This window comes from Dermacentor variabilis, chromosome 4, assembly GCF_050947875.1.
Source record: "Dermacentor variabilis isolate Ectoservices chromosome 4, ASM5094787v1, whole genome shotgun sequence".
Taxonomy (NCBI): Eukaryota; Metazoa; Arthropoda; class Arachnida; order Ixodida; family Ixodidae; genus Dermacentor; species Dermacentor variabilis.
In genome coordinates, this window is record NC_134571.1 from 73,151,488 (window position 1) to 73,177,384 (window position 25,897).

At 42.3% G+C, this 25,897-nt stretch overlaps 2 protein-coding genes across 4 annotated transcripts in view; one reads left to right on the forward strand and one right to left on the reverse strand.

Annotated features, from left to right (window-relative positions):
• LOC142579363 (oxysterol-binding protein-related protein 1-like) overlaps positions 1-19,353 on the reverse strand; it is a 101,650-nt gene extending 82,297 nt beyond the window's left edge. The window contains exons 1-9 of one of the 2 annotated variants that reach the window (XM_075689469.1): positions 18,870-19,353; positions 18,238-18,315; positions 11,312-11,386; positions 8,411-8,522; positions 8,195-8,280; positions 5,616-5,760; positions 4,725-4,837; positions 3,599-3,672; positions 1,022-1,085 (exon numbers count right to left, since the gene is read on the reverse strand). In XM_075689469.1, the coding sequence (XP_075545584.1) occupies positions 1,022-1,085; positions 3,599-3,672; positions 4,725-4,837; positions 5,616-5,760; positions 8,195-8,280; positions 8,411-8,522; positions 11,312-11,386; positions 18,238-18,315; positions 18,870-19,010 (888 nt within the window). In that variant the 5' untranslated portion in view covers positions 19,011-19,353. Of the gene's footprint in view, positions 1-1,021; positions 1,086-3,598; positions 3,673-4,724; positions 4,838-5,615; positions 5,761-8,194; positions 8,281-8,410; positions 8,523-11,311; positions 11,387-18,237; positions 18,324-18,869 lie in introns of both variants that reach the window. The other variant, XM_075689468.1, reaches the window with a different exon arrangement.
• A 297-nt stretch (positions 19,354-19,650) lies between these two features.
• Positions 19,651-24,786, forward strand: LOC142579364 (uncharacterized). 2 transcript variants are annotated; one of them, XM_075689471.1, is made up of 4 exons: positions 19,651-19,772; positions 20,168-20,222; positions 20,716-20,805; positions 24,506-24,786. In XM_075689471.1, the coding sequence occupies exons 1-4, from the start codon at positions 19,714-19,716 to the stop codon at positions 24,635-24,637; spliced, it is 336 nt and encodes a 111-aa protein (XP_075545586.1). In that variant the 5' UTR covers positions 19,651-19,713; the 3' UTR covers positions 24,638-24,786. The 2 variants fall into 2 exon arrangements, with proteins under 2 accessions (XP_075545586.1, XP_075545585.1); XM_075689470.1 differs by lacking the exon at positions 19,651-19,772 and adding an exon at positions 19,937-20,055.
• The last annotated feature ends 1,111 nt before the right edge of the window (positions 24,787-25,897 follow it).

Sequence of the window (25,897 nt, forward strand, 5' to 3'; positions counted from 1 at the left end):
AGATAATTTTGGGCCAGATACTATTATGTCGATGGAATGATTGACCGGTAGTGTTTAACATCCCAATGCAAAACTTTTACTATCAGAGATGATGTAGTGAAGAAGGGCTCCAGATTATTGTGACATCCTATGGCTCTTTAATGAGCGGCTCTCCTCGAGTACTCTGGCAATGCTAGACTCTCTCACATGCCATAGTGCTTATCTTTTCAGTGCGGCTTTCTTATTTCCTGACGTCCGGATTTCCCCCATGATACACACGTGATGGCAGCAATCAGTGTTGTAGTTACACAGCCCAGACAAAGGATGGCATGAGTGTTCTGATGCTAGCACTCCCTAATGATTTAGAACACTTGGACATGAAAGGAATTTGCTTCCGGATCTACAGCTGTAGGACAGTGGCACGCTCATTGGCGTTTCCGCATTTTACTGCTATCAAATGCGGTCACTACAGCATAAAACTGAAACCGCAACCTTGTGCTCAGTAGGAGAGACGTCGAATTTCCCTAATTTTCAATGGCTCTGTTTTTAGGAAAAATTGAAAACAACATAGGTTTCATGCTGTTTACTAAAAAAAAAAATAGAGTGCCCCACAGTGCCTTGAGCGCAATGGAAGACAGAGCAATTCCTCCCTCGTGCATGCGAGATCTGAGCCATCATCATCGGCGCACCAATGCATGCTTTCACTCACACATACAGCATACGGCGCGCGGCCACAAGGTTACAGCACTTGGACTTTATAGGGGACATTACAGCGATGCCGACAATTGAAATGCGTCTGGAGTGCCCATATAATTGCTATCACGATAAAACTTGTTGTCCACACAACAAATTTTTTTCTTTTCCCCCAACCATTCACATCTGTACTCAACAGCAGAACGCGCCAGCCAATGAGCAGTCATGGTGAATGCAGGAACATTGTTTTACTGAAGAGACTGAAAATTCTTAAACCTGATCTTGTGAAGCCCCCCAAAAGCAACAATGAGTACCCAGCTAGAATGAGGGGATGCAAACAATTTCATACCTCAACTTTAGCAGCATCCAGATAGTAGAAGCGTTTTCGACGCATCCCAGATACAGCATCACCACTGTTAAACGAAAAAAAAAAAGTGCCAATGATTGCAATATTCCCTAATGCGAAATTTGAGCCCAGCTGTATATGTTTTCATTTCACAACATGTACTGAGGCATCGCACCAATCACCATACCGACTAGCAGAGCCACGACTCATGGCACTACATATAGACCGGCCACACAGTTACTGCTTACAGGCAACTGCAGCTTATGCAGCCGTAATCTTTACCAGGAAACATTTGCGGTGAATGCTCTGCCTGAAGGTGAGCTTTCCGGTTCTTTTCCTTTCCTTCCACTGCAGGGTCAGTGCCTCCGCTGCCATGGACGTGAGCGCCATGTGGTAAGTGCTTCAAGGTGGCTTCCTCCGCTTTCCTCCTCGCAATCTGTTCGCTATCGCCGTATTTCATCCACAATTACGCTCCATGTTCCCTCTTTCAACATCTTTCGTTGGGCTCGTTTGGTCCGTTACACCGCCGAGGTATGCCGATGCTCAACACAGGAACAGATGCTTAAGAACTGCACTCTAAAAGTACGAGACTTGGGCTGTGTAACACTGCCTGGCAGCCAAGGCGAGCAGCTCATAATGAAAAGAAAAGAAGGGAATGCTACGCTTTCAGACTGGATGTGCCGGGTGTGACAATACAAAGGAAAATATAAATAATAAATAATTAATGCACACAGTATACAAATAACAATTACAACACAGAAACGTCACCTCATAAGGGCAAATCAGGAAGCCTTTGCCCCTATCTTTTACTAGCCAAAGTAAGGTACATACAGTGAATTACAAACATACTTACTATTCTACATACCTTACACTATTTTTCCACACAGTCCCCACACTAGTTCAGACATTTGTCCCATCGCAGCACTAAATTTGAGATGCCCCTGTGCCATGCCGTCATCAGTCAGTGATTAACGCGGCCTCCCTGAATGCTCATTGTCATGCAAGTCTTCGTGGCCTTTTGCGAAATCAGGACACCTTTCCCCATATGTGGGCTGCATTTCCCTGTGTATTTCGATAAGTGTTTTTCCCTTGCTCCGTAGAAAACGAATCACACTTCGCTGCTTGCACGCCGTGGTTGTGGGAAGCAAACCGCCATCTTCAGAAACTAACAGCAGCGCTGTGCTGCGGAGCTACCGGCAGATAAGCTCAAGCTAGTCCAAGAAAGATCCATCACTGGGAATGGATATGTTGACTTCGCATTCACAGTCGTAATTTGGCTAAACTAAATAGGGGCAGAGACCTGATTCGCCCTCGTACTTCCCTTGTTACACACACACTAATAGCTAATTAGCATGTGAGCCTGTAACAAGTGTAGTATGAGGCCCCTGTTACAACCCTGCCCTTTTGTACTTTACTGATTTTAGTAAAATCTTGGATAAATTACTGTTTTCAATGCCAGCATGCCAAAAAAAGAAAAGGTGTGTTACGTGTGCACTTTTCAGGGCCTGTACAGAGCAACTAAATGGTCAAACTAAAAAACTAAAACTAAATATAACTTCACACTGCTTCCTCTGTGCCAATCAAACAAAGCTGTTGCATGATATTTCAGCTGCCCTGAATGTTTTAGAGAAAACACTGTTGCATTCTTGAATAAAAGTCGGCAGTGCACACTAAACTACCCGCAGGACAGTTGAGGTGTCCATCGACAAGTGAAAGAGTCATGATGACCGTAACGTATGCTCTTCCATTCTTTGCTTTTGACTCTTTAACCCCCAAGCCTGACCTGTGTTCATGCTACCAATTTGTAGAAATAATAAACATGGACAAACACTACTCACCCATGCTGCAGTTTCCATTGCTTTAATCACTTTGAATGGATCATGCGTGTCTGTTCATCCCAGTGCCTACTGCCAGGTTCGGGTACTCGTGTATATTATTTTGCAGTTTGCATTTGTCTTGCTGTCATGTGCTGAGAGAATATTATCTAATACTTTCATGTATTGCGAGAAAAACTGCCTTCCTCAGAGCACAGTTGGCTATTCAATGTCTTCACTGAGAACAAGGAATACAGCTTAAATTAGATTCTTTTTTTTTTCCCATGACCACACTACATACTAACTCTTAGGGAAGAAAAAAAAATTGACCTCTCTTTTTTAGTTTTTTAGGAAAGATACTGGGAGTTACACAATAAGACAGCAACTAAGTAACCACATATTTCCTTTAGAAATTAGTATGGCTCACATACTGTGACAGGGGGAGTAAAGCCTGCAGGCCCCATATCAGAAGCATGGGAGGGAGGCCTGCTTCGTCATGCCTATTTCTACTTGAAGTTAGAAATTACCTACCTCAGTTGTGCCAATCGATAGACCCCAGACCACTTGTAGATTTTTGCAAAATTTCATTAAATCTGGCTACCACAAAGAAAAGTAAAAAAAAACTAAGAAAAACAAACTAATCAAATCCCATAGATGCATTAAAAAGATATAGTAAGAATTTTTAAGAACTTAAAGACAATGCTCACTTAAATCAAGTTTTGCTGCCTACGCATGTTCTCATCGTACTGAGCATATGAAAACTCACCGTGAACGAAAGAAGGAGAGCACGCCTCGATCCAGAACAGCCCAAACAGGACGAGGACCTAGGAACCTTTTCCTCTGCAACAACCACACCACTGTCATAATCAGCAGCCTATTTTAGGTTCACTACTGAGCAAAGGCATCTCCCAGCTATCTCCAGTTACTCCTGTTAAGCGTGAGCCAAAACCAACCTATGCCTGCAGACTTCCTAATTTTACCACTCTAGTCAATCAATCTTCTTGCAACCTTCACTCTACATTCTCTATACTCTCACTGTTAAATTAAAAAACTGTTTATCCATTCTGTCCTCTATACAAGACCTTCCCAAAATCACATCTTACAGTCAATTGCACAATAATCTCCACCAGTGTTAGATGTCTAATCCACGCTGTTGTATGCTTATTACTTAAAACGATCATTTTCCATTGCATCACATGTGTTACATAGCTTCTTGCAAGTTTCTTTGTTTGAGCGTTGCAAGTTAGTACTGACACCACTGTGCATCATCTGTGGCCTACGAAGCCAGTTTGCCGTGCTGTTATTAGTATGAAACTAAGACGACCTGTGTACTGAATGTAACACTGAACGATAACTCTGGCTTTTTAAAATCCTTCCAAAGAAACAAAGGGAGCGACATTTTCATTGTTGATTTATAGAGAACCAATTATTATGATTCACCAATCTTCACTAAATTAAAAACATGCTCATCAATGGGATAATAAAGCATGACAAACACAGCATTTAGTTGGAAGTAAGTGCTATGTCTTGCTTTCTTCTTTGTCCAATGCGTGTGAAGTTTCTTCCATTTAATGAAAACCAGTCCAACTACATATAGTACTAACTAGCACCAATGACATGCCCTTTTGTGCAAGTTCTTCTTTTCATTTTCATGAAAGTCCACAAGAGTTGTCAGAGCACCATATTCATAAGTAGAATCGATGTTCATGCACTATCATGAATTTATGAGTCTTAATACAAGAAGAACAATTACATATTTTCTAAAAAGAGAAATTGAAATAAAATGTCAGCCTACATGAAGGAGGGAAGAGCAGTTTTATGCTGTGCAGTAAACTGTCATGCACATACAAAGTCAAGTACAAAATGAGACACAAGGTAATGACCAAACATACCCTAAGTAAGGGTCCTTCGTGCCTGCTGACATTCTTGCGTAGCTGACGGATCGGTTCCACATCAAGTATCTGTCTCATCTCATCTGTCCGGGCCAAATCAGATGCCAGCTGCTCTGTAAAAGAGAATGCTAATGAACCTGTCCGTAATTGCCTCGCAGATGCTGCAACTCTCGTATTGTTACCTGTTATTCCCTACTAACACACCATATGTTAGTTAGCACATCTCCTGATATTTTGTGTCTTAAATATTTTAGGTAGGTTATGCTGCGTCTCTTTTGACCTTCCTATTGAACACTGTTCTTGCAGGGAGCAGGCGATGTTGTATAAGGAGTCAGTTCATCTCCAAAAGGCTACACTTGGACAGTGCAAGTACTAACACAATGCCGTGATTAGGTTTGCTTGTATCCAAGAGGTTCCAACAAAAATTAAAAGAGGAAACTCTGGAACTGTGGTTGTTCAGCTACAATGGGAATGACGGAGAGTAGATGGATTTGTATATAATCCATGTTTGTGGCTTCAGACATTCTTGTAGCATTACTTTAATTTTTTTAAAGCTTCCAAGAAATCGCATACAGTATTTCTAAATGCACGAAAGCAACAAGTCTCCACATGTATAAATAATCAGTGCAAACTGTTGCATCTGTAATGTAATATATTTTTTTTATATGATCAATTTGCAAAGCTACAAAGGTGTCAAGCCAAAAGGACAATGTTTACGCCAAAATCAATGTACCACACATTCCCATGCTGGCTGAACAGCCATATTTGTGGCCTCTGTAGACACTAGCAACAGGTGTTTCCCTCTAATAATTTTTGTGAGGGGGACTATGCCTGCACCAACTCAACCCAACACCTGCATATATACATGCACATACACACAGAAATGCGTACCTCTGTGATTGCGCAAGGTTGAGTCAATTCCACACTGCAGGAGGAAGACAGCCACTTCCGTGTTGTCACTGTATGCTGCACAGTGCAAAGCAGTGTTGCCAAAGCCATCAACGCTGTTGATGCTTGGCGGATGCCTCCCACGAAGCTGATTGAATGTTGCGAATGCAGAGACATAAGAGAGAGAGAGAGAGAGAGAGAGAAACTAAAGAGAAAAGTAAAGCCCTTTTATACAGAAGCTACACCTGCTTTATTCTACATCTAGAAAGCCCCATTGTGTGAGCCAGACAACGACTTCATGTAGCTTGGCTCAAAATTTTACCCCAACAAATTCATTTGGCAGAAATCAATCAAAATGGAGGTAAATGGGTAGACACCTGCACGCAAGGCACTCGACACATGGCTATTTCTTTGAAGAAGAACAACTTTATTGAATCCAAGACAGCCGTCAAGAACTATGCCAAAGGAAGACTCCCGCCAGAAGCGCCGAGAATTTTAACCAACTTTAGTGAGGATCGAGACGTTCACATTATATGGGCACCCGCACACTCCTCCCTTCCCGGGAACGGAATAGCGCACAACCTGGCTCGAGAGCTGGTGGGCCGAGCAGGTGATATGCTAATACTGGGAACGGAGAGGGACCGGATGACCAGCTTTAACAAGATCACCAAACACTATAAATTGGGAAGGGTCCCATTTCCCCCCAGCACACTCCTCGCTAAGTAGATGGCAAGCAACGGCATGGCGCGTCTTACAAACAGATACATATCCGAAACCGGTGGCCTACCACCGCTACTACCCTGACCTTTACACGGATAGATGTAGATTCTGTCAAGATAGGGCGGGCCTACAACCTATGGTTTGGGCTTGTCTTCGGACACCCACACAGAATAAAATACACAAGACCAGAGAGCAGTAGGAGACCGCGATTATCAGCTATGCATCGGAAGACCAACTTAAGGCGTGGTGTATATCTGAGTGGTATATATAGGTGGAGCCCCTATTCCAGGGCCCCACTGGCTTCTGCGGCTCGCTTGGCCCAGTCGAAGGTCACCAGCTGGCTTGCCAAGTCCAGTTCAGTGAGTCGCGCCTCTTATGACCAGTTAGCGAGCGAGTCCGTAATTAGCGACGAGATGGTGTGTGCCAGGTACCTTGGGAATTCGTATGTGATGTGCTGGAGTGTCTGTGTATCTTCACGCCAGGGACAATTGTCTTTGTGTCTGTCGGGTACATCTTGTGTAGCTTGTGCAAGTGAGGAAAAGTGTTCGTCTGTAGTTGGCGCCAGTCCCTTGCCTGCGCCCTGTTGAGCTTGAGATGGGGAAGAGCCTTTGTTCGTCGGCCGAGTCTTTGCATCTCCAGCATTCCTTGTGGCATGCCAGGTGTGGGGTGTCCGTTAGGGCGGAGTGATCCGTGGCTCTGCCTATCATATCTCGACCCTGGCGGTCCACCCTTTTGTTGCTGTCCACTCTGGCATGTTCCGGGCGACAGGTGATCCCATGGTCTCGTGTCAGTTTTGGTCCCAAGGATGCGCATGACACTGGCCGGCAAAACTCCCCATAGGTATAGTCGGCATGAGTCCAGAGAGTTCGTTAGTACTTGTATGTGAGCCGGCCATTTGCTTCGGAGCAAAACCTCTCCTCCGTGCACATAAAACACTGTCATCAGAAGCAGAGTGTTGCTTTTGCATGCTAAAGAAGGCAAAAGATCAAAAACTAGTTTCTTCTAAAAACATAGGCATCTGGGTGCATCTCTCTATGGTTTTGAATTACTCTCCCAATGCAAAAAAACTTCTCATTGAGGAGTAAGCTGGCGTTGTGCCCCTGTCGGTGCCAGTTATCAGCCTTCTCGCCCCATATTTCCCTCCCAGTTCATTGTATATGTGTTTTCTTATCAAATATAAAATAATAATAATCACAATGCACAGTCTAGGCACCATGTTGCATCCACAAGTAGTACTACAGCACAAAAGGCTGAACAAAAAGCAGCCAAGCCATCTCATATAGGGTCTGATCAGTATGCTACTTTGAGGACTACTGCGGCGACTTGGTTAATTCTTGCTTTCACTTTAAAGCCTCATAGATACAAATATGACATAGGCATGATTTCTATAAAATAGTGCAATGAAATGTTACTGCACTGACTTTTGGCACAGTCAACAGAGATATGACAGTATCAAACAACTCACACACACGTTTCTGATTAACGGCTCTCAGCAGTTCATTCCAACACAAATGGAGTCAACAACCATTTCCCCTATTTTTGCACTTTGTAAATACTAAATAGCTGTGAACCTGGCAGAATCGTGCATTAATGAATAACATGATGTCATCTACAACGTACACTCAAAGTTGAAATTAATTTCTGTGCCCTTTTAAAGTGCACATGATAAGTACCGTACAAGCATTTTCGCATTCCACCACAAACAATGTGGAGACAATGGCTGGGAATCGAAAGTGCGGCATTGTGATCAGCAGCAGACACTAAGTCACTATAGTGGGCAAGTCTACCAAAAAGTGAAAGGGTTAATTTACAATATAATGAACTTAGCTTGGTGCAAAAAAACCTATTTGATTGACACATACCAGACATTGTATGGTTTTCATGTTCCCTTCCTTAGAAGCAGCAAAAAGTTTGTCAGCCTTTTTCTTTGCGTCAGCAGTTTCCGCAGCTGCAAAGAAAAAGAAAACCTTGAAGAACAGCACCAACACTCCATGCTTAACAAAAGAAAAAGACAGTCCTTGAACTGATTTTTGATCTTGAACTGATCAGTCCTTGAACGCTACTGCGATTTTCTTCACCTGCCAAAATGCGTTTGATATCTTCATCCTTAGCCACTTGCCGTGGAGATTGCCCCTCACAATTTATGATGAAGACATCTGCATTGTGTTTCAGAAGCAGCATCACCAGGCCCTGCAAAGGAAGTGTGTGCAACATTGCAGGCTCCAATAAGCTGTAAATAAGGCAAGGAACCCAATGAGCAGTAAATAGAGCAAGGAACCCTATTGCACAAGGCTTTTCAATAAATAAATAAATAAATGTAAGAAAAAGAAAACATTTTGGTGATTTCAGCGTGAACAAAGATTAAAGCAATACTGTGTATCACAAGTGGATGGTCAAATTAATAAACCGCATTTCATCACCGACTGAAACAAGGACTAGATTTAAACATCAGCATGCTAGACTTCATTCAGTGGATGTTTCGACACTAGCTACATTTCTCCATGAAAAACATGTAGTCAATTCCGCTATTATTATAGGCGCTCCCTCTGCATGTGACATGCATATCTGCAGTACAATCCACTCCAAATTAGTATTTTGATGCAAATTGCAGCTCAGTTCTGACACAGAGGTCTTGGCAATACTTTTTTTTTTACCAGTGTAGGCCTACCTAATCGTCACACCAAGCACCCTCTTGCGATGAAACTGATGATACATTTAAGTCATACTGATTTGAACACTAGTTTGGTGTTCCCTTTATTAGTGGATTAGAGTCTACATGAGCAGAATTCAATCACGGCGTCAGTGAAGGTGCAGTGGATCCCTTTGATCTGGCTACCCTTCTGGCTACCCAACTTCTGGCTACTCAAGGGCTGCCAGAGTGGACAGCCAGACATTTGTTTTTCTCTGGTCGCTCCGCCTACTGGGCAGCGCATTTCAGCCGTACATTCATTTTTCTTGGGCTGGACAGTTATAGTTACCCGTGGACTGCCAGAACTTGCCAGGACAGTTTTCGTCTGGCATCTGTCTTGAAGTCCTCCAAATAGCAGACAACAAAAAGAGGAAATGAGTACTCACTGCCATCTTGGTGAGAACTCGGCAGATTGAAATGTGGGTGCTTGAGGACTTTTAGTTCCCTCAGCCAACTGACAACAACAACCGCCAACCTGTGGCTTTCATTACTTCTGGCGTTACATGTTAAAGACAGTTCCACCTTTTGAGATGCTGTGATGCTAGAGGCGGCAAACGTTTGAAGTTGTTCGTGCTTGTCCAATTTTTTTAATCACATCGAACAGCACACAGTGCACTCATTCGTGCTGTTTGAGCTAATCGACTCTCGCAGGCCATAGACATTTGTTTCCCCACACGTTTTGGTGCTTTTTGGATTTACTTTATATCAGATGGTATCCCTTCTCATACGTCACATGTTATGTGGTGGTAGTGTACCTCTCTTTATTGCACTTAATGAAGATGGTTGTGGTTGCATCTAGCCGGCGTTTGCTCCATCGGATGCTTGGGTGCATGAATGGCATAAAAACCGATGTGTTCCAACCAGGCTGTCAGTGTAAATGGAATGCACTGAGTAATTGCCAGCCGGTCTATAACTACACGCAAGTTCAGTTATTGCTCTCATGATTGATACTGTTTTTATGTGAAACTTACGGCGCTTGGTTGGTCACCAACGGCATGTGAAATTATGCATTTTCATATGCCTTGTCACAAGTCCTGCAAGCCCTAGGTCGTTTAGCACAGGGGCTAAAAGAGAGGCACCAACAGACAAAATGACTTTTAAAATTGAAGTACAAGCAAGGCAGCATAAAAGTTTATATGTATTAAGGTACCCTGTACCAATCCTCTGCCTTTACAGTCTTGCCAAATGAAGATAGAACGCCAACTCATCAACGTCAGTAGGTGAAGGGATTGCCGTGAGCAGCTTTCCTCGAACGATCACTTTCAGGGAAATAATCACTATCGCGAGATTTCGCATCTTGGCACCGGACGCGTTGGACAACATCTTGTACTTTTTTAAAGATAGCTTGGCTTTGCATATGTCTTACGAGTTGCACGAGGTCTTGTTAAAGTAATTATATCCCCATAGGCAACACACATATGAGCCAACTATACCAAGTGTGCAGGCCGCTGCCTATACCAGTAGCATGTTTACATTTCTACCAACTTTCCAGGCTTTCGATATTGCAATTTTCGGGTTGTCTTGGGGTGCCAGCCCACGTGACCATGACATCATTTCCTATCAGCGCAGGAATGAGTTAGCTAAAAGAACTCCTAAAATCAAAGAAGCCGACTATCTTACACTATTATGTTACAGGCCACCATCTCCGAGCTGGCACTAGGTCTGCTCATTCAACTTAAGAAGTGAGGTGCCAAGATAGCAGGTGCATTGTACATGGTGCAAACTCAAGTGTTTCTGTGCTAGTCTCTAGCTTTTTGAAGTATAGTGGCTAACAAAAAAAAAAATTTCTTTGCTCCCTGGTAGTTTTCTGCCCTTGCCATCAATGTGTGCCAGCTTCTAACATTGGTGGTCTAAAATTTCAGATGGCAGTAACGTTATAGCCCCGACCTGATGCCTGTGGCATGACCTTTTCCTTCTTTTTTTACGGCTTGATAATGACTATGCAACCTCTCATGCACCCCATGTCGAAGAGATGCGAAACGTACTGAAGAAGAGAAATATCACCAACAGCAGAACTGTTCACGAAAAAAAAAAAAAGAAATTGCTTGATCTCTCTTTTTATGGGAATTGGTCCTAACAGACAAGTGAAACATGCACAGGTTGCGGCATAAAGACTATCACAAGGTGTATGCCTTATATATAGTCTACGCTCGTTACAATGGACCATATTCCCCAGAACATTCCCCAGAGGGCATGTAACAACTTCCAGCGTATAACTGAAATTTTCTATGTGGCCTGGTGAGGGGTTCTTTAAAGGTACACATTTTCTTGTTCTTGCACTCACACTCACCTCTCTGCCTGTGTAAGCAGCCTTGTGCAAGGGGGTGTCTCCTTCACGGTTGATGACATCCACATAGGCTCCATGCTGCACAAAGCAGTAACACCGAGTCACCAGACACATTGACACAGTCAAGATGGCGCCCTTAATGTGACACTGAAGAAAGATAACTAATCAGCTTAGACTAGCGAGGTTACTCTTTAAAAACACCATTAGTATTTTTTTTGGTGGAAAAGAAAATTGAGTATGAGCAAAATAAAGCTAAATCATACTTCCCTTTCTCAAATTACATGCCCAAATGGTTTTTTGTCCGAGATATTTTTTGTTGTGTATTTTGCTTCTTAAAACAGTTCAGCATGTACGTCATAGCAACGGTGCAAAAAAACACACATTCATGAAATAAAAGTCAGTTGGAAGTTTGTGCAAGTGCCTATCCTTTCACATCCTCGGCCTAGCTTTGCGTCCAATACCATGATAATGTGCCAGTCTGAAGTCATGAATATTACGGTCTATTGGAATACCTGGGCCCTTTTTTGTGCAAGTCCCCAAAGTTACTGGGCTCAGCCTTGGCTTACTTTTGAATTCAATGCAATTCTGTCTTTATTATCAATTAACTATCACCGAGATGACCAACAACATTTGCGAGGAGTAGGTGCCTGACCACCCTTTTCGCAGTTTCATACGTATAACCTATGAATCTAGCCATGTGTGGCCAAACCATTCCAAAGTCCCTTCTCTAGAGCCCAATTTCACAGGTAATACAGTGCCTCAACTTGATCCTTTCAATCTCAGGCAAAGCTTGCTTGCCATATCTTGAAGTTCAGAGTGTCCACACCAATGCTGCACATGTTAGGCGACTTAAAGCTGGACATGATATCTACACACAGTCTAAACAAGGCTTTAAAGGTGTACTAATGGTGAATATATAGTTAACCTAAATTGGTTGATTAGACCTCTGTAATACTAAAAAGGTCCGTCTGGCCGTAAAAAAGCAATTGTTTTTTGAGGTCCTCCTAGCCATATAATGTTCCCCTCTCTTGTACGGCACATTTGAGGGTCAAATTATTGGTCATCTGCTTCCTTCACCACTGAAAGAACAACAATTAAATGTCTTTTCTACAATGCTCAATTAACCATGCATGCCTTGAACTTAATTTAAATTTTATTGAACTGATATTACTACAATATTAATAATTTCACATAGGTAAGGGTCTCAAAGTCATGGACTGGACAGTAGCTATTTTCTATAAGTACTAAATTTGCTTTTTTATGGCACTTAAAGGTTATGATAGAAGAGTTGTGTGACACTTCTTACGTCTGATTGTTCATGGGGTTCAACATACCAACAACTCTGGGGCTTTGACAGATGCCACAGTGGGAGGCTCTGGATTAATTTTGAACACCTAGGGTTCTTTAACCCTTTCAGTGTCACTGACATATAGGAATGTTCTTGCGTTTCAGTCACAAGGGGGATGCGAGGACCATACTAAGAGAGCATTTGCCATTATCCGTGTCATTTTTGTCCTTGTGCATAAGCAAAATTAACTGCTGTGCTCGTTTTATAATATCCAAGAAACAAAAACACGACACTGAAAGAGTTAATATGTACCTGTATATAAGTAGGTGAGCATTTTTTGCATTTAGCCCCCATTGAAGTGCAGCCGCCGTGACCGGCAGTCAAGCCCGCAACCTAGTGCTCGGCAGCAGAAGGCTATAGCCACTGACCTGCCATGGCAGGTTGCTCCATCGCCTGCTACGTCTTGTACATACTACCCTATTATGTGTTTTAAGAAAAGTCATATTATGATATAGTTAATTTTTATGATAAATCTGTGCATTCCTCACATGTAATGCAAATGGGTCTTGCTGGCAATAAACTATATCAAAGGCACTTGAGCGTATCTATACAGTCGAACATCGTTACAACACATTCGCACCAGACACAAAAATACCTTCCTCATATCAAATATTCGTTGAAGCTTACAATTGTTACATGCTGGTATTGGCAAAAAATGTTGTAATCTACATCGTTATATCTGTGTTTGTTAAGTCAAGGTTTGACTGTACTGCCATTGAAAGGATGGCTTGAATGCTCCCATCAGTTTTTCTTTTTTCCACTTGATCCGGGCCTTTCTAAATTTCCCGCTTAGAGAACTAAACCTGTCTGTTTTAAAAACAGAGTAAGAAAGAAGGTACAATCCCACAGGCACATGAGGCCTCACAGTCAGGAGCCTAGTACCACAAACTCAGCAGTTTATGCTTCGCAGTGTGTGTCACATTGTACTTTCTTTGCTGTGCAGCGTACCGCTCAAGCAATCCAGAGAGAAAGCTTGGGCAAGAGCACAATTTTATGATGACTCATTGAGCAGGCTGGCTCTCCATTGTTCTTTTTGCTAGAAATAGGACAAAGGATTAAACAAGGATGACTCATATGCAAGCTCTGCTGCCAACTAATTTGATTCAGAAGCATGTACTTACGTAAACACGAAATGGGGGATGAAATCATGACTTAGAAGACCATGCGAAATTGCCAAGAAAACAATAAGGAACAGAAAAGCAACAAGGAGGATCATGTGGCAAAGGAATTTGTTGCGAAAATTAAAGCTACATTAGTAAATTATGTTCCTACAATAATTTTTAAAAGGCCACTCTTACTGCGAAAGGAGGCTTGGATAAGTCCTAGAGGATGCAAAAATGCAAATTTAATTTCATACAGCAGCTTACCATTACAATGTGCATTTTGATGGCGTTTGCTGAGATCTAGCTAACTTTTAGCGACAAAAATGGACTACATTGAATTCTGAAGGAGTCAAAGACTGAACTTGGCCTGCTTTAGGAACTTCTACTGCATTGATACAGCCAAAAACATGAAAAAAAAAAGATACTTTGATATCTGCGACATCCTACTGATGTAACAGCACTGAAGTGCTCACATGGAATACAGTAAGAAAAGTTTGGACTTCATTTCCTCTGCGAGTAAACAATCTCTTACCGCTAAATAACAAAAACAAGAGTTTGAGAAAGTACTAAATCAGTTAAAAATAATTTAGCATTTCTCTTGAGTGTCCGTTTAAAGGCCAGCTACTATGAAATTTCTCTTTGGTTAAGTTGGCTATAAATGTGTAGTATACACTATTGAAGCATCTTGGCAAAACCACAGGGCTGGCAGTTGTCCAATTCATTTTTGTTAGCAGCTTTTAAATAGTGCCTAAGCCAACGACATGTGGAGCTGGTGGTTAGCGGATATGATGGATGTCCCGGCATGCTGCCTTCGAGATTTTTCAACATGCTGCGGGAAGCCACAGACTGCAATGAATCCCAGAGGTCATGCATCACATCCGGCAAGTGATAATGGCAGTATTTTTTCAGTTTTGTTATAAAGACTTTGTACATTAGCAAGCCTTTAATGACACATCCAGTGATATTTCAAACACTGAATTTTGCCAGGAGGCTGCTTTATATGTAAGATATCTGAAGTGACCTTTTAGGCAGACCAAAATTTTATTGCAGTTGGCCGTCAGACACATACACAGTATGGCCACAGTGAACACCTTTATGAAGGATACATCAACAAGGCTGATAAGATGTTATGATCATGCTTATGTGCTACAGATTTTGCATATCACCATGTATCGTAGTACCCAACAAATACGGCATCTTCAATAATAGCAATACAGATTGCACGCTCACACATGTTGCCGCATACCATTTTCGCTGCTTGAACTACTACTGTGTCAATGAAAAACTTTTGTAATACATTACACAGGTTAACATTCTGGTTGACATGTGTCTGTATAACACAAGACTTCAGTACACACTAATGAATTAAGATGTATTTGGAAGGTTGACAGAGGTATTACGGAACCTCGTGGTGTGGATCAGAACATTGGGTGGCTCAGTGCCTTAGCATCAATTCAGCAATATGGTTGTATATTTTTGTTTTAGATTCATTTTAGAATGTGTACCTATTTGTTAAAGTTCTTAGGCGTAGTTAGGTATGTTTGCTGCTTTTGTGACCTTATATTCCTCTCTCTACAACCGTTTTTATTGTAGATTTCTGTCCCTTCTTCGTATTCTATTACATTGCACTTTTTGCATGGTTACAGTACAGTTCAGGCGTCCACTGTAAAATGAGATATCTAAAATGTCTGATTATCTTTCCTACCTATGGTTTACAAAAGATTACTTCTACTACTACTACTACATATAGATAGCAGCACTATATGCAGTGAAAGGATTTATATCACTACTTGTCACACTGCACACAGCACAAGGCCTTCCAATTCGTGAGCATAAGACCATGGGCTACCTCCACCCTATCTTTTGCAGCAGTGAGGTTAACACAATAGCACTTGAAACAATTGCAGTGAAAAAAAAAACAATGCATCTGTCTCTGTGATGCATAGTTCTATTACTACATTTAAATACTGGACAACATAACATAACTGGATAATATAACATGCTCAGCATCAATTAAATCTTGTTACAACATAGGGGCTGGTTGAAAGCAATACACAACACGTTTGCTTACGCATAATTACACAAATAAATAAATACATTTGGCTTATCTCAGCTCACCTTCAACCCAACAAGACATATAAATCAATCGTCCAGCTCGCTCGACCTCTTGTTTGCCACGCATCCTGACAACTTTTCTGAACTAACATTTTTGCCCGGGCTTAGTGATCATGCCATAATTCACGCTACTTATCAATTTCATATTGCATATCTCCCCAAAATAAGAATGATCATAGTGCTCTATGACAAAGGTGATTATGTTGAGTTCAATGAAAAGTTAACTCAGTTCAGTTACTCCTTTCTTGAAATGTTCCCATGCCGTTCCGTTGAAGATAACTGGTTAAAGTTTAAATCCAAAATGCAGGAACTAATGAAAGCCCATATTCCTACCATCACTGTAACTGAACGGCCCTCATCCCCTTGATTTAATAACGGATTAAACGCCTGAACAATAAAAAGAAAAGGCTTTATCATATTGCCAAGTAATCTAACATGCCATGCGCATGGGAAAAGTACCGCTGCATTGACAAAACGTTTCAATCACAAGCTAACAAAACTAAGCGATCATTCTTTTCAACCTCACTTCCTGACATGCTACGTAATAACCCTCGTCAATTCTGGAAGGTTGTCAATCCATGCCCAAAGAAATCGATAAAAATGCTTGACCAAAATGGCATCCCTATCCCTAATACTGAACTTGCAACAACAGTTCATTCAACATTCTGTTCAGTTTTTACAAAAGAATCTGAAGGCAATCATTATTTTCCTAACCCTCAATATCCTCTCCATGCTAGCCATCACGTTATAACCTGATGGCATTTGCAGTCTAATAGAATCTTTGAAGCTAACTTCATCGGCTGGCATTGAAGAAATTAACGCGAAAGTGCTTAGAAACACAAAAGATGTCACTAGTGTCCTCTTATAACACATTTTTCAACAGTCACTCTCATCTGGAGTGGTGCCGCAGGACTGGAAGACAGGCAAGATCATTCCAGTCCCCAAAGGAGCTTCTTGAACGTCATGTCTTGACTACCGGCCAATTTCCATTACGAGCATTTGTTCCAAACTGATGGAGCATGTCATCTTTTCCCACATCATGAGATTTTTAATTTCTAACAACTTTTTTCATCATAGTCAGCACGGATTTCATAAGAATTTATCTTGCGATAATTAATCAACTTGCACTCTTTACAAATGACATCAGTTCCCAATTAGACCTTAATGTACCCGTAGACTCATTGTTTTTAGACTTTGAGAAAGCTTTTGATAAGGTACCCCACAACCGCTTTTTCTTGAAACTTTCAGTCCTGAATCTCAATCCCCTAATTTATAATTGGTTGCGCAGTTTTCTGACCGGCCGGCAACAGTTCGTTTTTGCAAATAACTTTTCATCTCCTCTGTCTCCTGTGCTTTCTGGGGTTCCTCAAGGTTCTGTTCTTGGCTCCCTTCTCTTCTTAATCTACATTAATGACCTTCCTAATGACATATCTTCTAACATACGCCTGCAGACAATTGTGTTATTTACCGACCCATTAACAATAGCTCAGATATCCCTGTCCTGCAACGTGACTTACAAACAGTTGAAAAATGGTGTAAGACATGGCTAATGTCACTAAACGTAAATAAAAACTCATTAATCTCTTTCAATTGTCGGCATTCTTATGTAGCACCCTCATATCTCGTAGGTAATTCAATAATATCATCTGCGACCTCTTATAAATACTTAGGGCTTATTTTAACGCATGATCTTTCATGGTCCTCTCACATTGATAAAATAACTAACGAGGCTAACCGCACCTTAGGCTTTCTCTGGCGGCATCTGAAATTTGCCCCTCCTTTGGTTTTTTAAAAACTCTTGCCTACAAATCTGTGGCAAGGCCCAAACTTGAATACACATGCTCAGTTTGGGACCTTCATCATACTAATCTTTCTAAAATCCTTGAATCTGTCCAAAACCACGCAGCCTGATTTATCTTCCATGACTATTTTTCATATACTAGTGTCACAGCGCTAAAATCTAATGCGAATCTTCCTAGACTAGAAATGAGGCGTCAAGTGTCCAGGCCCATTCTATATCACAAGTTGTATCATGCCCCAATTGGTAACAGCGTCATATCGCCAGCTCACCGCCATTTATTCCGGACCAATAATTCAAAGTCAGTATACCCCCCGCATGCGCACACATCATCCCATATTCATTCGTTTTTTCCACGTACAGCGAGAGACTGGAATGATTTGCCTGAAGAAGCGGTGGACCACTACAGTGCGACTGCGTTCAGGACTGCCATTGAACACATTTTTCTTTGAAGCTGCCCACCCCTCATGTAAAACCCCTCTCCAGGGGCTTTAGAGGAATAAATAAACAAAAAATAAAGAATACCATAGGATCCTGAGATAAATCACAAATCGTCCATACTGACCTCAAGCAGAAGTTCAGCCACATCAAAATGTCCAAAGTAGCAGGCCAAATGCAGTGGCGTCCAGCCCAAGTTAGCCTTCTGCGTACCTTGATGAATAAAGTGATAATCAGACTGTGGGTGCCACTTTTAACTGCATCAGTGGCTTCTTTAAATCTAGGTGCTAAGACACTCCCCAAAATTGACGTAACTAAACTGTTGAACGTGACGCCCTGTGAAGTATTTTAAGTTCCGGTCAATATCGATTACACATTTTAAAAAGTAAGTATGCACGTAAAATGAAAAAAAAAAGAAAAAAAGAAGAAGAAAAAAATAGGGCGTGTGTGAGATATTGCCGCTACCGACGCAAGGATTGAAAACAAGCTCAGCTTCCCCATACAAAAACGAGCACTGCCGGGCTGAAAGAGCTGAAAATACTTGTTATTCCTTCCATTGCGCAATCGAAATTAATTTTGGCACTCAGACCAATGCCTCCGTTCAGACAAACTGCACCAGTGAATTCATCAGTGAATACGTCGACAGGTGAAGAGCACGTTTAGTAACGAACCTAGGTAATAGCAGACAAAGTGACAGGCAAGACACGAAGGATGTCAGACGTTGAAAAGTCGAGAAATATAAAAGAGCTTGAAACCTGCCTTTGCAGTCAACATTGGGGGCGACTTTTTTCGCGGCAGCGTTGTTGAGGAGGTTCTCAACAGCAGTGTACGAGCCCAATCTCGCAGCTTGCAGTAGTTCTTCTTCAGGGGATAGCTCGATAGCACTGCCAGCGTCTTCATCGTCCGAAAGAACGCTCATGATCGTCATCTACGTAACGAGAGACTCACTCCGTTCTCTTGACACCCGAGAGGCACGCCGGAGCTGGAAGCGATGATACGACGATCTTACGTAAGTAGTACACAACGAGCGCGCACAACGCCTACCAGCCTCCCCCTCAGGCACAGGCTTGAAAGCTGACGCTTCGCGTAGCATACAAACTACCCGCGCGTGGCGCGTGTTCGCCGAACACTTTTAAATCTGCGTAAACAACAACAAAAAAGACTTCTGCTGGTAGTCAGCCGCAGATCGTGCAACCCAGCCACAACATAGAATGAAGAACCAGACACGAACACCGCAACTGCTATCACGTGTCTGCTGTTGTCAAAAATTTTACTGCATTTTTTACTTTTTGTGTGCGGTTAAGCACCGCACTTGCGTAGCAGTAACTTTAACAAGCAAACATGCTGAAAACATAATAATTTATTAACTAAATATACTATTGTTAGTCATTTAATAGAGGTAATCAAGATTCATAGCATTGACTTTCACAAACAAGCATGATGCAAAAATAAGCATTAATTAAAGCTATATAATCTTATTAGTCATCTAATAAACGCAATAAGCAATGAAACATATAAATTTATTGAGTTATTTAAGTTCAGCATTTTGCTTACGAAGCGCTCTCACGCCGCCAACCGTAATCCCGGTATCACCACAGGCAAAATGGCGTTGCAGCAGTGTAGCCGAGCCGTGAGAAACTTCCGATTTCTGCCATGTTTAAGGTAGGAGCCTTACTCTGACGTTGTCTGTGGCGCTCAAGAAAGAAAGAACAAATTTAAATGTGGCACTTCGCAAGCGGCCTATTTCCATAGTGGTAGTAAACGCTGTTTGCGAGACTGGTTATGCGGCGCTCTAGCCCTAGACGACCTAGCGAGACCGAAGGGTCAACGCATGCTTTACTATGTTGTCGGGTGTTTACTGCGCATCAGTTTATGTGGATAACTGGGTGCAGCACGTATCCGTTACGGAAACATTAGCTGTCACGTTTGCTACCTCGAAAGCCATGTTTGTAAACTGAATAATGCGTGTTTTACAGCATGCTGTTTCGTAGGATTGATCGAGTTGCGTGTCGCATGGTTACGCCGTTAATGGTGTCGCTCATTATTATTATTTTCAGCCAAGCACGGTCTTCAATGTCACAGTCCGGCGAATGGGGTAGTGGCTCTGGAAAGGTGGGTGCATGTTTCACTTGCTTGCTGCATCTCCACCGCGGGCCACGATCACCATTGCCTCACGAGTGATTACTCAGAAAGCCTAATAGCTTTCTTCTCTGCCAGTGTGACTTCCTGCATCGAATTGGCGAGCTATGCATTTAAGCAATGTGCTGGACGTCCCGGACCAACATTACTGAGCTCAAGAGGGCAAGTTGGGTCAGTTGGTTAGGATTCATTTTAAGTTTCGTAACAGCGCAACACAGTACACGGACGAAAGAAAGGTGTGACAGCGCCGTGTTGTCGTTTAGTCCGTGTCTTGTGTTGCGCTGTTACGAACCTTACAATGTTGCCGAGCTCGTGGGTGCTGTAGATTCATTGCTTGTGATCATTGCTTCTAGCAACGGTCTTATTATCCTTGTGTTTGTGTCGTCGTTTGGGAGAAATTACTCAAGGAAGCCATGATACTGTTCATTGATAGGCGACATTCTTGCTTTATTCTTTTACTTTGCAGGGCGGCGGCGGTGGTGGCAGCGTTCGTGAGGCTGGCGGAGCTTTTGGCAAGATGGAGGCGGCTCGGGAGGAAGAGTACTTTCGCAAACTGGTCAGTCCGAGTGACACTTACCATGCCTGTGCAGACCAATGGACTATTTGGCCAGTCCGCTCTTAGTATAGTTAGTTAATCCATTTTTACAAGATGCGAAGGGAACGTGAAAAGGAAAAGTCAGGCAGAAACCATGTGATGATCATTTCTCAATGTCAAGCGATAGTTCCTGTTTAATCCTCATGAGGTATATGCTGCTGGAGGCACTTAGGTATTGCTTAGCTCTATTGGCAAATGCTCTTAGGCATGTGCATGCAGTGACCTTGCGTTGTATCCAGGATTGGCTGAGTTTAGTCAACCAGACAGCCATCCACTCAAAGTTGGGGCAGGAGAGCTAATGAAAGCTTAGCTTTAATCACTTTTTATCGGAGTCGAGAGCATTTGAAGTTAAATAAGACTCTTTCAGAAATATTTTGCCGTAAAAAATTCTTCAATGCGTTCAGCAGAAGCAAAGCTGTTGGCAATCCAATCTATTGTTTGTAGTGGTTCCGCACCTTCTTCAATGATTTGCACTGCAAAGGCTACTGTGAAGTGGTGTGTGCCTACAAAACTCCGCCTACTGAAGGTCACAGTGGCGCGCAGTTCAAATTTGATCTTGTATGTTCACACGGATGCCGCTATTTCCGATTTTGGTGCAAATGCAGTTATCCTCAGTGAGCCGCAGTGTGTTCAGCCAGTGGGCTCGTCACAGCACCCAGCGGTATGCGCGACAGGGTTAGAGTGCGCGCTCGTGCTAATGTGCTCCAGTCTGGCTGTGCTACGTTCTGCATACAGACTTTGTCCTCCACCAGCTTGACCGACGGATATTAGCCTCATCCAACTTGCACATTTCGCTATGAATAGCTCAATCGTTACAAAGCGAAGTCTGCCAAGGCATCTAACCAAGAGTGAGCACGCACTGGCAAGCGTGAGTGCGGTCTGACCTTAAGTTTCACATGGTTCGAGGCTAGTTGAGTGTCCGAAACTAGTAGAAATTAGCAACACTCGACGGCCTTATCGCCATTAAGCAGGCTGGCCAAAATTTTTAAACTGTGTCAATATGTATACAAAATAACAGTAGGAAGAAGCACACTGATCCAAACACCCTTCTTGATTGATGTCAGCCATTGGCCAATAGCAGCCGTGTATGGGAATCTGCTATATTACAAAATAAAGATTCCAGAGAAGAGTGAGGAGCAAGTTTCTTTTGAAAACAAAGTGTTTGAGAGGAAGCTGACTTCGCGCTCCATTGGCGAGATCCATGTGCCATGCACGATTGCAAAATTTGGCTGAGTTGTTCACAGCATATGCTATCCGCAGACGGCGTTTTTTCATCAAGACCAAGTGGTTGTTCAGGGCGCCTTTAAAAGCCTACTGAAGGTCAACAGCCTAAAATTGCACCAGCAGTTCCATGTATGGTGCATAGAAAAGCCATCTTGATCTACACATGCATTCTTTGAAAATGCATAGGTAATACAAAACATTTTTAAACTCGGACACACAGAGGTACAGTCAAGAAAATATCCTGAGTAAGAAAAAAAAGCCTTCAAGTTGGTGAAACAAAATTGTACTTGCAATGGTGTGAATGGTGAAGTAATGCACTTCTGCAATTCTCTGCTAGATTGCTCACAATGAAAGGAAGTGTAAACCTTGGTATTTGCAAACTACAATTTGTTCAGGGTGCTAGTGTTAGGTTAATGGAACACAAGGTATCTGTCAGAACATAATCCATTTATACCTAAGGTGACCAGACGACCTGATTTAGGTGGGACATATCCTGCTTGCACTGCTGTGGTCCCACTGCTTACGCGTGAGATGGTGTTTAGACCTGCTTTGGCCTCTCCTTGCTCCGCATTGTCCAGAAGTTCCTGCCCTGTGGATCGGAATTGATTGTATGTTCTCTCGGGTGCTGGCACCATCTTCAATAAAGACTCAAGAGGGATATGGCTAAGTGAAACGGTGCCAAAAGTGAGGCCGCCAGCACCTGTTATCTTATTATGGTTCATAAAACAAACCGTTCTCTTGCCCCCCGCATGATTGGTCAGAATGGTGGTTTTGTTGATGAAAGCACGGTTCTAATTAATCACAAGATAACCTGTGAACTGTTTACTTTTCCAAACTGTTGCATGATTGCACCATTTCTAGAATGCACAACTACTTATGGCTCATACGGTTTCTCAATCCAGCAATGGACTTCTCAATGCATTGGCTAACAGACTTAGCTCAGGCAGAGCACTGACCATGTTACCTTTATGCCATCCTGATTGTCATGTATGTGGTGTTATAAACACGTAAAGTAATGCTGAAACACAAGTGAAAATTTATTTCAAAGCTTACAAAAGTCTTCCTATTATAAACAAAACTTGAAATAGATGTTAAACCTCATTTCGATCTCCATCTGAGACCAGGTGAGGTAGCATTTATTAAACTTCACATTTCGAGGCCTACTCAGCTCATTCCTCAAGGATTAAGCAATGAATGGTGGCACATCTTTGGTCGACAATGAAGTTACTTATAAAGAAGTTACTTTGAAAAAACAGTCAGATCAGAGTTGAAGGTGGGTGCTTTTCAGAAAGGGGCTTGGCAGTGTTGTGGCATTAAGGGGAGAAATTCTCACAGTAGTTGCAGCTCACAACAGAGGTAATGCATGCTCTAAAACAACAGCTTATGGAAAGTAAGAGCCTGACTTGGACATAACTCCCAAGAATATGGGGACGTGCTAAGGCATCTGTAGTTGACTCTAGGCTCTTCTGCCGTAAATGGCTTCTGTTTTACTGCTTATGTTGTGTCCAGTCAGCATTGAATCTAATCAGCCATACTTATTTTAATTTGTGCATGATGACTAAACTAAGCAATGGGAAGTGCTTATGGCTAAACATTCTGAGCTTTTAAATGGCAAAACCACAATATGAGGCATGCTGTAGTGGAGACTGCAAATTAATTTTGACCACCTGGGGTTCTTAACGTGTACCCAACGCATGGTACAGAGGCGTTTTTGCATTTTGCCCCCATCGAAATGCGGCCGCCGCAACTCTCGTGATCTCGTTCCCTCAGGCTTAGCAGCACAACACCAAAGCCGCCATATGCCACCTTGGTGTACGTTTAGGTCAAAAGCAAATAATACACTAGTATTAGTGTCTTAGTGGTAAGTATTTTGGTTTGAGGGGACACGAAATTAATAAAATTTCCAAGTGGCTTTATTGGGGTCAACTAATTAAGGCACCACTTGCTAGCACAGCATTCTTTCGTTACTCACTCAGGCCATTACATAATACACCATGTGCAACGCCTAATTTGTGCTTTAGGCAAACGGCCAAACTGAAAAAGAAGAAAATACAAGGAGTCTGTGCTACGGCTTGTACTGTTCCTGTGACCTGCACCACAATGCAAACAAACTTACGTTGCCAGGAACAGGCGAGGTTTCACTTGTGCTGACAGAGCAGGTGACAACACACTGCAGGCCCTGTTTTTGGGTCTCGGCACATCTGCACAAGCACTAGTTTTCTTGGCAGTTACATGTGGCACTCGACAGACTACGGGTGTTTTGTATTTTTTCTAAGAGTGGACGGCCGTGTACAAATAAAGATTGCGCAACCTTTTTTTAAATGTGGGATTCGAGTTAGTGTTGGGGATATAGCGTGTTGCATTTGTGCATTCTTATGCTGAGGGCCTCTGTTGGTTGGCCACTGATTCAGTTTTATTTCTACACTTTCTCCTGCAGCAAGCTCAGCAAATTTCAGTGCTAAAGGAGCACATTGAAGACGAAATCAAGCAACATGAAAAACTTATCAAGCAGCATCAGGAGGAGATCGAGAGGCACAAGAAGAAAATTCGGGATCTCAAGGAACACTAAGCTGGAATTTTCGAGAGCCCGAGTCTCCGTATATTCCATTTTTGTTGATTTTTTTTTCTTTCCTCTTGCGTGCTGTGTGCGTGTAATGAGCAAGCCCCCAGTGAGCAGTGTTTTTGTAGCTAGGGTGAAGTAAAGAAGTTGCAAGGTTGTGTCATTGGTCTCACTTTGCATTGTGCCTTACTTTTATGGCTGGAGCATGCAACTGATGGATTTGAGTGACTTTTGTTTATTGAATAAGGTTGATGAATGACCAGCTAAAGCACTACTTACTATAAGAACTTGTTCTTGGCCTTGTTCAAATTCTTTGGAGGACTTGTTTGCTGCCATAAATATGGCACAAGGCGAATTATAAAAGATGAGAAGAGTGGTGCCACTGACACTTCAAGTTCGTGTTTCTTTACTCGCAGAACTTAGTGGCAATAAAGGGAAATCTACAAGGGTGGACAGATGTGCTGCTGTTCCAAGTGGCTCTGTCAAACGTTTGACAGTGCTTCCGTTTCTTTACTGAATCAGTATAGCTTGTTACTTGCGACAGTTTTGTATTTGCCAAAGCATGGAAGAAAGAAGTGAAAAAGAGAATCTAATATAACATTGAGTGATGTATTTTCTATTCCAGCGACACTGTTTATGGCTAAGCTTCCATGCATATGTTCTGGATCAACAAAAACATCAGCAATGGCTCACAACCCCCTAAGCAAGCAGAAAATGCAATGGCTTATCCCTCTTGTAATGCAGAGGCTATATATATAGTGTTTTACTTAACGTGAGCCAAACATTAAAAATGTGCAAATGCTACGTCGTTGGACAGATGTAAGGTGGTGGTGCTTGCTGCTGCTTGGAGAAACTCTTATTTTTTGCATTTGGCCGAGTTAGACAATTCGTCCTAATTAATAAGTTTCTCAGTTATAGTTAGATTAAACGTGTCAGTGAGAAAATTGTACAATGGGTAACATGAGAAACTCCCGGCACCACTTTCTATTGCTCGATACGTGCTGTATAAAAGTATTTTTCCGAGTGTGAAAGAATCCCATTAGTACATGCAACGTGCCTCGAGCAGCCAGTCGTGTGGAAATTCCTGAATTATCTGTCGGACAATCCAGCATTGTCCAGAACTAGAAACTTTAATTTGACTCATTGAGTCCAACGTGGTGTAAGTCCTTGGCTTTGGAGAAATAGCAAATTTCTTTTTTACCACGTCTCTCTGCAAAATACACAGGCCTATTACGAATAGGGAGCGAGCACGATTGCAAAATTAGACCG